The sequence below is a fragment of the Halichoerus grypus genome, chromosome X (genome assembly GCF_964656455.1).
Source record: "Halichoerus grypus chromosome X, mHalGry1.hap1.1, whole genome shotgun sequence".
Lineage (NCBI taxonomy): Eukaryota > Metazoa > Chordata > Mammalia > Carnivora > Phocidae > Halichoerus > Halichoerus grypus.
The window spans coordinates 89,637,000-89,652,430 of NC_135727.1; the positions used below are offsets into that span (position 1 = coordinate 89,637,000).

General features: G+C 42.8%; 1 protein-coding gene across 2 annotated transcripts in view; it reads right to left on the minus strand.

Annotated features, from left to right (window-relative positions):
* The window catches only part of CLCN5 (chloride voltage-gated channel 5), a 158,047-nt gene that overhangs the window by 25,059 nt on the left and 117,557 nt on the right, over positions 1 to 15,431 (minus strand). The window contains exons 1-2 of one of the 2 annotated variants that reach the window (XM_078065172.1): positions 4,059 to 4,279; positions 1,745 to 1,896 (exon numbers count right to left, since the gene is read on the minus strand). In XM_078065172.1, the coding sequence (XP_077921298.1) occupies positions 1,745 to 1,852 (108 nt within the window). In that variant the 5' untranslated portion in view covers positions 1,853 to 1,896; positions 4,059 to 4,279. Of the gene's footprint in view, positions 1 to 1,744; positions 1,897 to 4,058; positions 4,280 to 15,431 lie in introns of those variants that run through there. The other variant, XM_078065170.1, reaches the window with a different exon arrangement.

Consider the following 15,431-nt stretch of genomic DNA (forward strand, 5'->3'; position numbering starts at 1 on the left):
TCTGCCTTCGGCTCAGGTCATGATCCCAGGGTCCTGGGATCGAGCCCCACATCGGGCTCCCTGCTCGGCGGGAAGCCTGCTTCTCCCTCTCCCATTCCCTCTGCTTGTGTTCCCTCTCTTGCTGTGTCTCTCTCTGTCAAATAAATAAATAAAATCTTAAAAAAATAAAAATTCATTTCAACCTATGACTTTAAGTTTCCAGTTTTAGTGCTGAAAGTAGATGAGGTGATTTTTTTTCTGTGACAGTGTTTCCAGTCTGATGATGAACAGTTTAATGCAAAAAAAAAAAAAAAGTCCCTGTTGATCACTTGATAAACACATTCTAATTGATTTTGAATTATTGTTAATTGGCATAATGTGTCTCGGATGTGACCATTTTCAGACAGTGGGAAATATGCCCTTGTCATATCCCAGGTGACTTTCACAATGTAAATAACATGCTGAATATGCAAGTGATGACAAATTGAACTCTGAATTACAGATGGCAGAAATTCTAAAGCCTGCCTGATGAATTGATATGATAGAGTATGTGCGCATGTTTCCAAACAGCGGCAACCTTATGAAAAACATGGAGTGTTTTTGTGGGGATCCCCTTTTTCAGTTAGGATAGAAAACTCAGTGAGATGATCACAAATCCAAGGATTACACAGGAATTTCTCAAAGCCTCTCCCGGGGACAACCTGACTGCGAGGCTCCGGTGATCATGAGAAAACCAGTCAGGAGATGGAAATGGCTTAAGAATACGAAGCGATCTGCCCCTGACTGCTCAGGAGACTTGCCTGGCTCTGAGAGAAGGAAATCATGAACACAGGAGAGAGTGGGGCCAACTTAAAAAAATCTCATTTTAAATTTGGACTCAAAGCAGAAATAGTAAGAAAAAAAGAACCACACCTAAGGTTGGTTGAAGGAATGTCTCACCAGAGGATCACCCACTGAACTCGGATCACTGGGGCTAGGGCCCTCCCTTTCTAATAAGCTCTCCGTGAGGCCCTGATGCGAGCTAGAAATTGTGAATTCCCTGATTTAAATGACACACAGCAACAAGTTAAAGACAGACTGCTTTAAGAGGTTTTCATGGGACTCTGGAAAGAGAAAAGTGGGGAAATTCCCTCACTAAATTCAAAGGAATCTGTGTCATAGCCATGAGCACCATCTTACTACCTATCACATTTAATTAATGTCCTTAATTTGAATTTGATTGGTCTTGTGGGTTTGAGTCGAATGCGTACATTTTGTTTTATGGTTGTACAAGAGCCATAATCACAAGGACTTTATCCCGTAGGCTTCAGTAAACACCAGGGCTCTGAGGTTTGTTTTTTTTTCTTTTATTCCTTTGAAAGAAGCCCCCTTTCTTTTCTTAGTTCTAAAACTCCTGTTTCAGGGAAAACCATAAAAGGGAAATGAGATCGAGGAAGAAGATCTCTGAAATGCACTTCGGTCCTCTCCACCAAGTTGGTTTTCACCTCTTTGCTAGGCACTTATACTCACGTCAGGGCTGCAAGGATCCTTTCCAACTACCTTCCTACAGGAAGATAAATCACCGTTAAATAGAAATTCTTAAAATCATATACAAGATGCCCTAAAAATAAAAGTAAGTTAAAAAATAAAACCCTACATTGCCAGTAGACACCAGATTCAGCCACATCCAGGGCTGAAGGAAAGCACACATGGAAAGAATACGTATCTTCAACTTCTTCCCCTGGTGCTCCCTGACACTTAACTCACGTACCATCTTTGTTCTTACCTCTCGGTGCCTATCCCGGTCCCGTGACTTTTCCCTCACCCAGTCAATTGTGTTGAAATCATCATAGGTCCCCACACCAGGGATTGGCTCCTCCAAGAAGTCCATCATCCTATTTGAAGAACCTATTCCTCCACCATTGTATGACCTGTCCTCTGTATTGAACAGGAAACAGACATTAGTGCCTCAGACACTGTAAACACTTTAATACCTCCCTGCTGAGTACCGAAAGGTGAGTCCTTAAACCATCGGATGATTACAGTTAGGGTGTGCTGATAAAGCAATATAATCATTGGTGGGAACATCCATCATATTTAGAGGTTTCTGTGGTCTAGGCACAAAACGGTGAGTGCCTTCAGGCCGTATAAATGGAAAGGGACAGATGAACAGGACAGTACAAAGGGGAGAATTGACAGGAGTTGAAGTGTAGTGGGAAAGGATTTATGAAACAAAATAAAGGAGCGCGCGGAGCAGCTTAGGTATTTCAGTTTCTTTTATGGAAGGGAGACAAAAGGGCCAAAGGTCTCTGCAGACATATCACATCAGAAACCATTTTGCATGTGTAAGGCAGTAATTCAATTCTGGGAGGTGGCTTTTGCCTGAGTGGGAATGCCAAAGAAAGCATGTCAGCCTCTTCAAGAGTTAAGCTGGCTGGAATGTACACATTTCCCTTCAATAGGTGGAAGACTTTGATCCCTGATGTAATGGGCTTGTAGAAACTTTTACTGAGTATGTCAGAACAGCCCAAGACTTACAAGTAGAGATTCAAAGACCAGTGCACAGCTTGGCGATGGGCTGTTCCTCTCTGATCCTTCAATGGAAGCAACATACCCACTTGCCCAACCGCAGTCCTTTATCTGCTTAGCTTTCAGCGCTTCTATTACAGTCACTTATGCAAATGTTTTGTCTTCCTTTCTAGACCGGAAGCTCTTTGAGGGCAGCCCTCTGAGTCATCATTGCCTTCTCGCGTCTAACACATAGCCAAGATTCAATAAATACCAGCGGAATCAAAGTTTATTTGCCGAATGGTGGGGATGAGAAAGAAGTATTCAAACTCAGGAGCTGTACACACACAAGGTTACTTAGTATTGCTTGACCAACTTGTTCCAAATATTTCCACCTGTCCTCTGGTGAAACAGTATTTCTCTATTAAACACAAAATGTAAAACAGTATTCAGGAATTTATGCAAACGCGAGTTGAGGAAAAAATGCAGAGTAATGCTATCATTGAACTCAACCAGCCAAAGCTCACATTCGCAGCATCAACCTTAGCAGGGACAAAGCTTCATCCAGACTGTTTGGTGATGAATCCCTCCGCAGAGAAGGCCAAAGTGGGCCTGAGCTGACACCCAGCTCCCTCCCACCCAGCCTCGTCCCCATCTTCACTCTAAACTCCTACAGACGACTTAAGCACTGTAGTAGGGTAAGTGGAAATTAACCCCTAAGCTGTACCTGACTTACAAACTGTCAGTCTTCCAAATACCTCATCTGGTATACCTTTCACCAGCAGCACACACCTTTAAAAGGAAAAGCTCTGCAGAATCCAAATCATATTGAGGGTGGGGGTGGGGGTGGGAGTGGGGGTGGGGCTGGAGTGGAGGAGGGGAGCAAGTTAATCTTAAAACCCCCTAATCAAAGTCCTTTCCATATCTTCCAGCCTACCTGGCTGTAAAATGGTTGGCTGCTGAATCACCAGCCCAGCGTTTCCTATCGTGTCAGTGGCATACTGATAAACATTAATGCTGGTGTGTTTGAGAGCTTGGAGGGGAACAGTCAGCTAGGAAAGGGGGGCAGAAAGAAAATAAAGTATGGTGGGGGGGCGGAAAAAAAAAAAAAAAACAACAAGCTGTTTCAACTCTCGAGACAAATGCTGACATGAACATAGGACACCAAACAACCAGAAATTGACTTTTGAAAGCAGGTTAATGCTCCAAATGAATTTGCTCTGATTCAAGGGCTCTCCTTTCAGGAGAAATTTAGAGAGGATTCGGTGAAACTGATTTTTAAAAGCACCCAATAGCTATCTAAGGTTACACGACGTATCAAAGGAGGCCCCCCGGCTCTAAGGACATTAAAAATGAAGCTCTGCAACAGCTTCCTAACAGGAAAGGAAAGAATCCTATTACATCACTAGGTAACATGAGCACTGCATCATCCTTCTTTGTAGATAGTCTCCTGTTAGCAATGCAAATTGTCAGGCAGCTCTGCAAAGAGCCAGCAGTGATCAGAAGCCCAGAAACAGACTGCTTGTGATTCTCCAGATCCCCTTCTCCCTGGGGTCACACTTCGGTCCTGGGCTGGGCTCAAGTCGGCTTACCTTCAATCACAGCTTTCTTTTTTTCTGCCTCAAGGAAGAAATAACCTGGGCAGCCCGCATTTGGCCATTTAGGTTGCGGCGCTTTTCTAGAAGGAGCCCCGGGAGGCACTGCTTTAGAAGGGCACTTGCTGCGTTCTCTGCCTTTTGCAGGAACAAATGCCACCTAAGGCACCACGAGTGTTCCCCGGGCGGTCAGAATGTGATGTCACTGGTGGAGTCACGTGACCAGACCCTTGGACCAGCCTTGGAGAAAGGAAGATTTTTTTTCAACCGAGCACTGGCGCCTTAAAGATGTAGTCTCATCTAAACCAAGGCCGTCCCACGGGGGCCGCCAGGTCAGTTCACGAAACCGGGGTGCAGGCAGGTTTCAGTCTTTAGACCTTATTTAGCAGCAAATCCAGGGAGGCAGAGTAGGGCTATCTGAGAGCACTCAGGCGAGTTACAGGGATCCTAAGTTAAAAAGGGAGAGGGGCAAATACAGAAAAGGCTTTTTAAAGAAAACGCCCTGGAGAGCAAAAACACGGAGGAAATCTCAGACATGTGACGCTGAGTGAGAGATGCCAAACACAGGGGCACATAGCGCGACTCTCTCCACAGAAGTTTGAAACCAGGCCAACCTACATTATGCCGTTTTAGGGCGCAAATGTAAGTTGCCACATTACAAAGAGAAGCAAGGGAATGACAAAAGTACAGACGGTAGCTACCCAGAGGAGGGGAAGGGGTCACCTTCTGGATGGAGCACATGGTGAGGGTGGGGCTTCGAAATGCCGGTAATTTTTCTTGATCTGAGCCGTAGTTACCTGAGTGTCCACATGATAATCATTCTTTAAGCTGTACGCATATGTTCTATGTCCTTCTGTGTATACATCATAATTAGAGAAAATTATGGAAACGGAACTGCATGTGAACTTACTATACAAGCTCAGCTCTTTAATAGCACCTAGTAACTTAAAAGCTCAGATTACAGTCAAGAAAATGAGTTGTTTCACAGTATTTAGTTCTCTACCCAGAAAGCAACATCAAATCTGATCTCACTAATCCAAACTGGGTAAAACTAGCTATTTCAGCTGTGAAAATAAACGTGCTACTACATTTGCATTATTTAAAAGACTCTCCCTGGGGCTCCTGGGTGGCTCAGTCGTTAAGCCTCTGCCTTCGGCTCAGGTCATGATCCCAGGGTCCTGGGATCGAGACCCACATCGGGCTCCCTGCTCAGCGGGGAGCCTGCTTCTCCCTCTCCCACTCCCCCTGCTTGTGCTCCCTCTCTCACTGTGTCTCTCTCTGTCAAATAAATAAATAAAATCTTTTTTTAAAATTAATTAATTAAATAAATAAAAGGCTCTCCCTTCCCAGGCCCTATTCCTAAGGCTATTCTTCAGCAGGTCTTAATTAACTGTGCAATAAGGCCAGTCGAGTAAAGGAGAATGAAATAGCCATCTCTCTACTTCCTCAGTGAATCTGCAGGACAGTTGCTGTTAAACATTAATCCAGTCAGTGTGCTCCAATAATCAGACCTAAATGTAGGGGTCTGAAATGTTGTGATCACTCTCATCACTTCTTAGGGCCCGATGCATCCTGAAATGTTAATACAGCAAAACCTTATGAAATGTGAGGGACTTCGTGAAACCTGTGTGCTTTGGGTCCGGTCCATCATTATCGTAACATCTCAGTCTCTTGATGAACTCAACTAGCATTAATGAGAAGAATTAAAATGAAGTGGCAACTGATAGTATTTGTGAATGAACTGCAAAGCCTGAAAATCAAAAGCGATTTGTGGCCCAAGTATGATTGCGTTACACAACTGTACTTTTAAGAAAAGTGTGTCTATCTTACTCAAAGAGCGTAACATGCCCAAACTCATAAGCCTCCTTCAAAGTCATTCTTTATTAAATAGGATCCTACCAGTAGTTTCTGAAGGTAACCGCAGAATTCACTTATATTATCTGGTAAGATGTATGTTATCTCACTAGATGATTTTACGCTTCAAGATACTATATGTTTTGGTATTTATAAAATGTAGAGTTCTTCAATGTACAGTGACTGAATTGTAGGACTGGTACCGTGTTCTAGTAACTTTTGATGTAAGTTCATGTGTTTTTCAAATGTTACATCTAGGGGAGGGACTTTATTATTCCATGTAAATTTACTTCCTTTGAAAACTAGGTCTGGTAGCTACAATGCAGTCCTTGTACTAAAATGAGATTTAATTTAATTACAATTCCCCTTTGTGCTAAATTTGTAATCTCTAGCATATGTTCATGATACAGACTGCCAGGCGTAGGTCCATTGATATTATTGTGAAAATAAGACATAGAAATGCTTACCAATTTGTAATGCAGCCTATGATAAAAACCAAAAAACATAGTTAACATTTGGGGACAAACAGAGTTATGTTTCTGGAACACAGATGTGATCAGATCACCTTCTGATTTCTAAAATGTCAGTGGCTCCTATAACAATGTTTTTTTTTAAATTTTAATTCCAGTGTAATTAACATACAGTGTTATATTTGTTTTTAAAACTTTCAGCATAGGGAGGCCACTTAATGGGCATTTGGCACAAGTGTAGACCCAGAATTTTTAAATATCCTCATAATTTTTAGAATAGGACAAATAAAATACTTAAAAGTACATAATAATAATGACGACAATGACGTTACAACTATTTTCGGTTTCATTAATGAGAAGGATTAAATTGTTTCCACTCTTTCACGGACATACCTATATCTGACTGGATGACAAACAGCTTAAACTGTGGGTCATATGCCACATCGAACTGGTTTCTTTTCTTAGCATTTTTTTTTAACTTACTAGAAAGAAATGGTAAATTTATAAAACTTAGTTGTCAAGAATAGAAGCAGAGATTATCCCACTGGGGACCAACTACTGAGGTACAAAGAAAGTCACAAAATGCAAAAGGGCTTTTCAAAAAACAGTGTATTAAGAGTTAAGCTTCTGGTGTGTAAATTCTCTGCCGAGGAAGGAAGAGTAAAATTAAACGGGACCCTAAATGTCATATTGAGGTACTTAAGTAAGTCTAGATTTTTGCCTCCGTACCAAAAAAAGGTAAAACTTAACTCAAGTTAAGTTTTGAAGGCATAGTGTGCTCTAAGTTACACATAAAACAATTTAATACTTTAATAGGAAAATGATTCAAGTTAAAGTACAATTAGATCTCAATTTGAATAATTTTTTTAAAGCCCCTAAAGGGTAATTTGCACTGCTTGAGTCTGGGAAAAAATGTCCAGAAAAAAGTCAACATTTAAACAGCTTTCCCGGTAGGTTACACTTAGGTCTAAAAACTTAACAATGGGTCTTTAGAAACACACCGCTTGAATGAGGAGGCATATAAATGAATGCATTTAGCTCGTTTCCCTTTATGGAAACTACTTTCTAATTTTTTTTCCTACAAATCACATGATGCTTGAAACTAGACAACCCTGTAAAATACAAAAAAAGAAATTCCAATTTGAGAGTCATGTTTACTTCAATCCCTAACCAATATGCCACTAGAAATTTACCTGGGGGGCTGAACAGTAACTGATTAAGTGAACTAGTTAAACACTAACAAAAACACAAGGGGAAAGAGGATGGAAGGAAACCTTGTGCACAGACCCTGAAATACTGCTTTAGTAATATGGCAGATGCAGGAGGGCTCACTTATTGGCAGCTGCCGTAAGGAAGAACGAAACACTCAGAGAAATGGGGCAGGGCTCTTGGTATGTATCACAGAAGCCAAAAAAAAGTCGCATTTTTTTAAAATATATTTCAGTTTTTACAGGGATATATTGTATGTTTGCAATGCTGAAATGACACCTACAAAAAATTCAACACTCTACCTAGCATACGTCAGCAGATATTCATCTTGTGGTTATTTAAATTTTACCTTCATTCAACAGCATGTACTAAGAGCCTATCGTATGCCATTTCTCACTTCCATATCTGCAGCCCCTTCCCTTCTTTTATTGGCTCATCCATTTTAGATCTCCCAGAAAGTTACGAACCCTTCCACACTCCATTCATCCCTAGGTTTGAGACTGCATTACAGTTGAAGCCCCAATATTAGTCAATACTTTTAGGACCTTTCTATCAACTTGAGCCTCCATTTTACTTCTAGTTTGCTTTCCCACTTACCCAGACCCAGGGGCTGAAAAGCAACTGTTGGTGGAGTAGCTCTCCATCTAAGCCCTGGAGAGTATCACAGGACCATGTCATGCTTTAATACACTACCTTAGTTTGGCCCCTGGGACACGTATTCAAGGAGACTTTCCATTGACACCCATCTGTACAGCCATACTGGTTGTTAAATACTGAAATACCTCCGGAGCTGTGGATAAATAACTACTTTTTCCCGAAGACTCTTCTCCCCGCCAACCATCCCCTAGAAGGCTCCTGAATGTTCCCCATGATTCAGCAGCTGGAACACGAGGAGGCCCCAGGACACTGCCAAGTGCTATGTCTGGCATCCAGTCTGACTGGTCAGTGCCTGTGTTCGTTTGCATACATTTCATTTCAGGACTGACTGCTTTGGTTTCTGTTCACAGCAGATTAAAACTTGAAGTTGTCTAAGAGGCAGGAAGGACAACAAAGAGGAAGCTCTCTATCCCAACTCTGCTGAAAGCTAGACAAAATAAGAGGTGGTGAGGGGCGCCTGAGTGGCTCAGTCGGTTAAGCGTCTGCCTTCGGCTCAGGTCACGATCCCAGGGTCCTGGGATCAAGTCCCACATCAGGCTCCTTGCTCAGCAGGGATTCTGCTTCTCCCTCTGCCTGCAGCTCCCCCTGCTTGTGCTCTCTCTCTCTCTGACAAATATACAAAATCTTTAAAAATATATATTAGAAAATAAGAGGTGGTGAGAGATGCAGGTAATGGGACTGCAAAAACGGCAACAAATCTAAGTGAAGTTTGAGGATTCTGAGCAGTATACAGAAAGATGAGGCATGGCAGAAAGCGATAGGGAAAAGACTTTGGAAACAAGAAGGAATCTAGATTCTAAGACCACCCTTGGACTCCCCATTTCCCAATGGATACAGCTCTGTCCCCACTGGGTTGTAGACATGTGTGTGGGAGTGTAACTTTTACTCCTCCTACTCCCAGCATCTGCTCTAATCTGGAAGTTCCCAACCCAACCCACTTTCATTACCACTGGAGCCAGGGTGCGAACTTCCAGAGTTATCAAAGCTGGGAGAAATGGCATGTGGATTTATGGCTTGGTATTGGTAGGCTCCCGCTGGACTAGAATGCCACAAAAATCCATGGAGAACTGGAAGTAGAGGGACTAGATTTGACAGAGTTGCCGAGGGGGTTGTCCACGTAAAGAAAACATCCCTCAGCTCCATTACTTGCTCTTCATTCCTTCCTTCTCAAATTTACACATTTATGGGATTGACAAAAGGACTGGGGAATGTCATGGGTAGGGCGACGCTGCCCTAAAATGCATATAACATACCCCAGGGTTGGGAAACCTCCTCGCTAGCACAGTCCTGTGTAATAACTTGTAATTACTGTTTAAGAAGCAGTGGTTCTCTGCTTCTTCTGTCCTAAGTCTGTGTTGGTTTCTCTTTATTAATCTCCAGAAGGAAGTTGGGGACAAGAGATTAGCAATTATTCTTTGCAGGGGCAAAAACTTGGAGAGGAAATACCAATTAGGAGATTCTTCTTGGGGTCGCCCAGGTGGCTCAGTCGGTTAAGCGTCTGCCTTCTGCTCAGGTCACGATCCCAGGGTCCTGGGATCGAGCCCCACATCGGGCTCCCTGCTCGGTGGGAAGCCTACTTCTCCCTCTGCCTGCCGCTCCTGTGTGCTCTCTCTCTCTCTCTGACAAATAAATAAATAAATAAAATCTTTTAAAAAAAAAAAGGAGATTCTTCTTGGGCTCATGGAAACAGCGTGATGTCACAGACAGAAATAATGAGTTATAGATATAAAATCTAAGAACTGCTCTTAAAGAAACACATGTACCCGGCCACACCGATGTGTGTATGTTATTCAATGCAGCACTGTTGGTAGTAGCAAAACCTGGAAACAATGAAAGAGTCCAGTGATGGGGGCAGAGCACAAGGGAAGAAGTAGACTGATATGAACTAAAGTAGAAAAATCTCTCAAACACATTGTGTAAAAAAAGCAAGTCACAAAATAATAAGTAGAATATTTTTAAAAAGTATGTGTCTATGTGTTAACTGGAGAGAAAAAGAACTGAAAGAGTCACATTGAATTATTTTTAGGGGTTACCTCTGGAGTGGGAAGTAGGGGGGGTCTTTCACATTTTCTATACATGTGCATTGTTTGAATCTTTAATAGTGAGGTGTATCTATGCGTTACGTGGTGGTTCTGAAAAGAAAAATAACGACCAAAAAAATGATAGCGCAGCTAGAAGAGTAGAGACAGCACATTACAAAGGGCAGACTTTCATTCTGAGAGGCAGACCACTGGAGTATTTAGCAACAAAGCAGGTGACAGTGTCTGGAGAACACCAGGAGGAAAGCACCAAGAGGAAGATGGCTTATGCAGTTTTTAAATGAAAGGCAATAGGAAGAAAGGCTTTGCCGGCAGCCCTATTGTCCCGCAGTGAGAAGGTACAGATTCTGACCCTAGCTCCACAAATCACTAGTTTTATCGCCTTGGGCAATTGCCTTAATCTCTGTGGCTTTCAGGTTCTCCATCTGTAAAATGAGGGAGGATTAGCAAGCATGATTTTTAAGGTCCCTTCCAACTCTGATATTCTATCATTTTAGCGATGATTTTTTTTTTTTTTTTTTTGGGTCACTCATACACTGTGCTGCATGACTTGAGAAGACCTTAAGCTTTTGAAGAATTCCAAATGGCATTTTGATTGCATAGTTATCTGAGAACACCCTCCTGGCAGGATCATAAGATGGCACTACGGATCTTTAGAAAAGAAAGACTCGGCTCATGAGCAAAGTATATGACAACCTGGGACCCAATGCTCTGGGGTCCCTTCAAGAGGGGACCAAAGTGGTTCCACTGGCTGAAAAACACACAGGGAGTGTCCAGATTCAGCTCTGGCAAGTGAAGAGCTTAGAAGTTGTCACTCCCCATCCCTACAACAAGAAAAAGCTGGACAAACTGAAAAGTCCCAAACTTTCCAGGGATCTGCCTGAGAATGAAGGCTGCAGGGGAAACTGCAACGCCCAAATCCGCAGAGACGGGTTTATCCAAAAAGACACAAAGAGATCTGCTCACCTGAAGTAGAGACCAACTGAAGCAGCAACTGCTGCGGGGACACTCGAATGGCGATGCTGACGAACTGCTGAAGGCTGAGTGCAGACCCCCGTGAGAGTAAGAAACTTCTAAGGCTTGCCCGCCTGTGGGCTCTACCTCCAGGAACCCTACCAAGTTCCCACAGGGAAGATAAGAGAAAGATCCCCTCCTGGCTCTGAGGAGGGGAGGGGAAGAGTAATCATTGTGAAATTCCCCAGAGCTTTCTCTCTACCAAAGGCCTATGCTCCGGGGGAAATACTTTGCCTCAGCCTTCTCCCAACTGGGGGAAGGGCATTCCTCTCACTCCAGCAGAGAGAGAGAGAGAGACACCCCACATACCCCCCCACCCCTACCAGCCTTCTTGTCTCACCCAAAGGGAAAAAAAGGCATATCAACAGGGGCCTGCGCTTCCAGGAAATGGACTGGGAATGCCGTGGTCAGAACAGAAGTATGGGGCAGGGAGAACAAAAACTGTACCACTGGACGAAACCGTGTGAAAGTCACAGCCATAAGACACAAGCCCAACAGACACTGAGATTTCACAGAAAATTATAAAAAGACCTGCTCCCACATATCTTACCACGACACCACAGGGCTTCGCGTAATGACAGTGGATTGCAGCTCAAAGAACTGAGCCACAGAATCTCTCTCAATAAGCTGCACTTAAAGGAAACTCAAAATCAAGAGGTGACACAAAAACAAGGTCACTACAAGGGCGCCTGGGTGGCTCAGGTCATGATCCCAGGAGGTCCTGGGATCGAGTCCCATGTTGGGCTCCCTGCTCAGTGGGGAGTCTGCTTCTCCCTCTGCCCCTCCCCCTCTACTCATGCTCCGTCCCTTGCTTTCTCTCTCTCAAATAAATAAATAAAATCTTAAAAAAAAAAAATAAACAAGGACACTGCTACAAAATTTTAACCCTCTGGCACAGACGGTTACACCAAACATTAAACAGCCCAATGTGTGGCCACTTTACCATAAATTCACAATGGAATTAAACTAGAAACCAATAAAAAAAATAGCTGGGAAATGCCCCAATACCTAGAAATTAAACAACATACTTCTAAGTAACCCACGGGCCAATGAAGTCTCAAGACAAATTATAAACTATTTTGAAGCAAATGAAAATGAAAATACATGATATCAAAATCTGTAGGATGCAGCAAAAACAGTGCTTAGAGAGAAATCCACAGCATTAGGTGCATATATTAGAAAAGAAGAAAGATCTAAAATCAAAAGATCTAAACCTCACCAAAGAAGATACACAGATGGCAAAGAGCAAATGTAAAGATGTTCAACATCATTTGTCATTAGAGAAATGCAAATTAAAACAACAATGAGGGGCGCGTAGGTGGCTCAGTCAGTGAAGCGTCTGCCTTCGGCTCAGGTCTTGATCCCGGGGTCCCGAGATGGAACCCCATGTTAGGCTCCCTGCTTAGTGGGGAGTCTGCTTCTCCCTCTCCTTCGGCTCCTCCCCCCACTCATGCTCTCTCTCTCTCAAATACATAAATAAGATCTTTTTAAAAAATGAGTTACCACTACCTACCTATTAGAATGGCTAAAATCTAAAACACTGACAATACCAATCATTCGCACTGATGTGGAGTTAACAGGAACTCTCATTCATTCCTGGTGGGAATACAAAATGGTACAGCCACTTTGGAAGACAGTTTGGCAATTTCTTACAAAACTAAACATAGTCTCACCATATAATACGGCAATCACACACCTATATATTTACCCAACTGACTTGAAAACTTATGCCTGCACGAAAACCTGCACACAGATGTTTATATAGTAGCTTTGGTCATAACTGCCAAAAGCTGGAAGAAATCAAGATCTCCATCAGTAGATAGGTGAAAGGACAAACTGCCATATATCCAGACAATGGAATACTATTCAGCAATGAAAAGGAGTAACATCTCAATACACACAAAGACATGGAGGAACCTTAAATGCATATCGCTAGGTGAAAGGAGCCAACCTGAAAGCCTACAGACTACATGATTCCATTTATTGACATTCTGGAAAAAGCAGATTGATGGAGATGAAAAACAGATTGGTAGTTGCCAGGGGCTCAGAAGGGAGGTGGCTGAAGAGGTAAAGCACAGGGGATTTTTTTAGGGCAGTGAAACTGTTCTGCATGATACTGTAATAGTGCATACCTGTCACTATGCGTCTGTCAAAATCCACAGAACCTTATAGCACAGCGGACCTTAATTTACGCAAATTTTTTTTAAAATCCCAGGATGGAATGCAGAATGTGACAGAAGAATCTATATTACAAATTTGTGAAACAGCCTCACAGAAGGAGGTATTGAGGAAAAAGGTGCTGATCCAAGAAACTGGAACTGAGTGGAGTGTGTAAGGCTAAAGGCTAAAGAAATTGTGTATAAGTACTATATTCTAGCTGACAACGTAGTTTTCCATGGAAGGTAAGGGTTAACAATTTGAAAGCACCATACATGGGGGCACCCAGGTGGCTCAGTCGGTCAAGCGTCTGCCTTCAGCTCAGGTCATGATCCCAGGGTCCTGGGATCGAGCCCCACATCAAGCTTCCTGCTCAGCAGAAAGTCTGCTTCTCCCTCTCCCTTAGCCCCTCCCCCAGCTTCTACGAGCTCTCTCTCTCTAATAAATAAAAAAAATATTAAAAAAAAAAGAAAGCACCATACATGTACACTGGAAGAGAACAGTTAAATAATGGATGGTGGATGGCGGGAGCCAAGTTTCTCACTACCTGGAATGGGAGGTTACAAACAAGCCATGGGAAGAGGCTAGAATGATCCATGTGTTAATGGAGCAGAATTACAGACATCAGTACAATCTCATGTTTAGCTTAATGTAGACACGGATGGTCACATGTAGATAATATATCTACCTATAGATATATATGTAGACACGGGTCAGTACACACACACACACACACACATATTTTTTTACTGAGTGGCTGAGAGTGCCTAAACCAATAATGCCCCAGTAGAAATGAGCACACCTACCGCCCATATCTTCGTTCCTAATACCATTCTCTACTAAAGGGAACCAAGGGGGCGCCTGGGTGGCTCAGTCATTAGGCATCTGCCTTCGGCTCAGGTCATGATCCCAGGGTCCTGGGATCGAGCCCCGCATCGGGCTCCCTGCTCTGTGGGAAGCCTGCCTCTCCCTCTCCCACTCCCCCTGTTTGTGTTCCCTCTCTCGCTGCTGTGTCTCTCTGTCAAATAAATAAATAAAATCTTAAAAAAAAAAAAGGAACCAGGGCTCCTTGGAGAAATGGCACATTGCAGTGCCTGACAGTAAGTAAGTCCTCACGAAAACCCCACGGTGACAGGGCCGTGTCAAAGGGAAACAGAAAACTGAAAGAGCTCCAAATGGCCAAAGCTGGAAAAATTTGAACAAAATAAAGTAGAAATGGATTATAACCCAAAGTTTAAACAAATGAGCCCCTACTGACATAAATAAGTAGCTGAATAAATAAATGGGAGAGAATAGACAAATGTCCCATGCAGAACAATTCCAAATAATTTCTGTAGATACTTTACCCTCAAGGAGGTGGAGCACAGCTCCCTAGTTCTTAAGTGTGGGCTATGCAGTGAATTCCTTCCATAGAGTACATTATGGAAAGGATGAAAAGCAAGTAACTTTACAGTGGAGAAAGCTGACACACACTACCTCAGCCAGAGGATCAAGGTTAAAATCGGCAGCCATAAGTCATATCAACAATATATATAGCCTTGATACAATGTGATGAGAATGGCACTTTACTTCCACTCTTCCTCCCTAAAACCCATAACCCCAGTCTAATCATGAGATAAACATCAGACAAATCCCAATTGAGGGACATTCTACAAAATACCTGACCAATAATCCTCAAAACTGTCAACTGGTGCAGCCACTGTGGAAAGCAGTATGGCGGTTCCTCAAAAAGTTACAAATAGAACTACCCTTCTATCTAGTAATTCCCCTTCTGGGAATGTAACCAAAGGAAATGAAAACACTAACTCCCATGTTCACCGCAGCATTATTTATAATACCAAGACATGGCAACAGCCTAAGTGTCCATCAATGATGAACGAATAAAGAAACTGTGGCATATACATATACAACGGAATATTATTCAGCTATCTAAAAAAAATGAGGAAATCCTACCATTTGTGACAGGACGG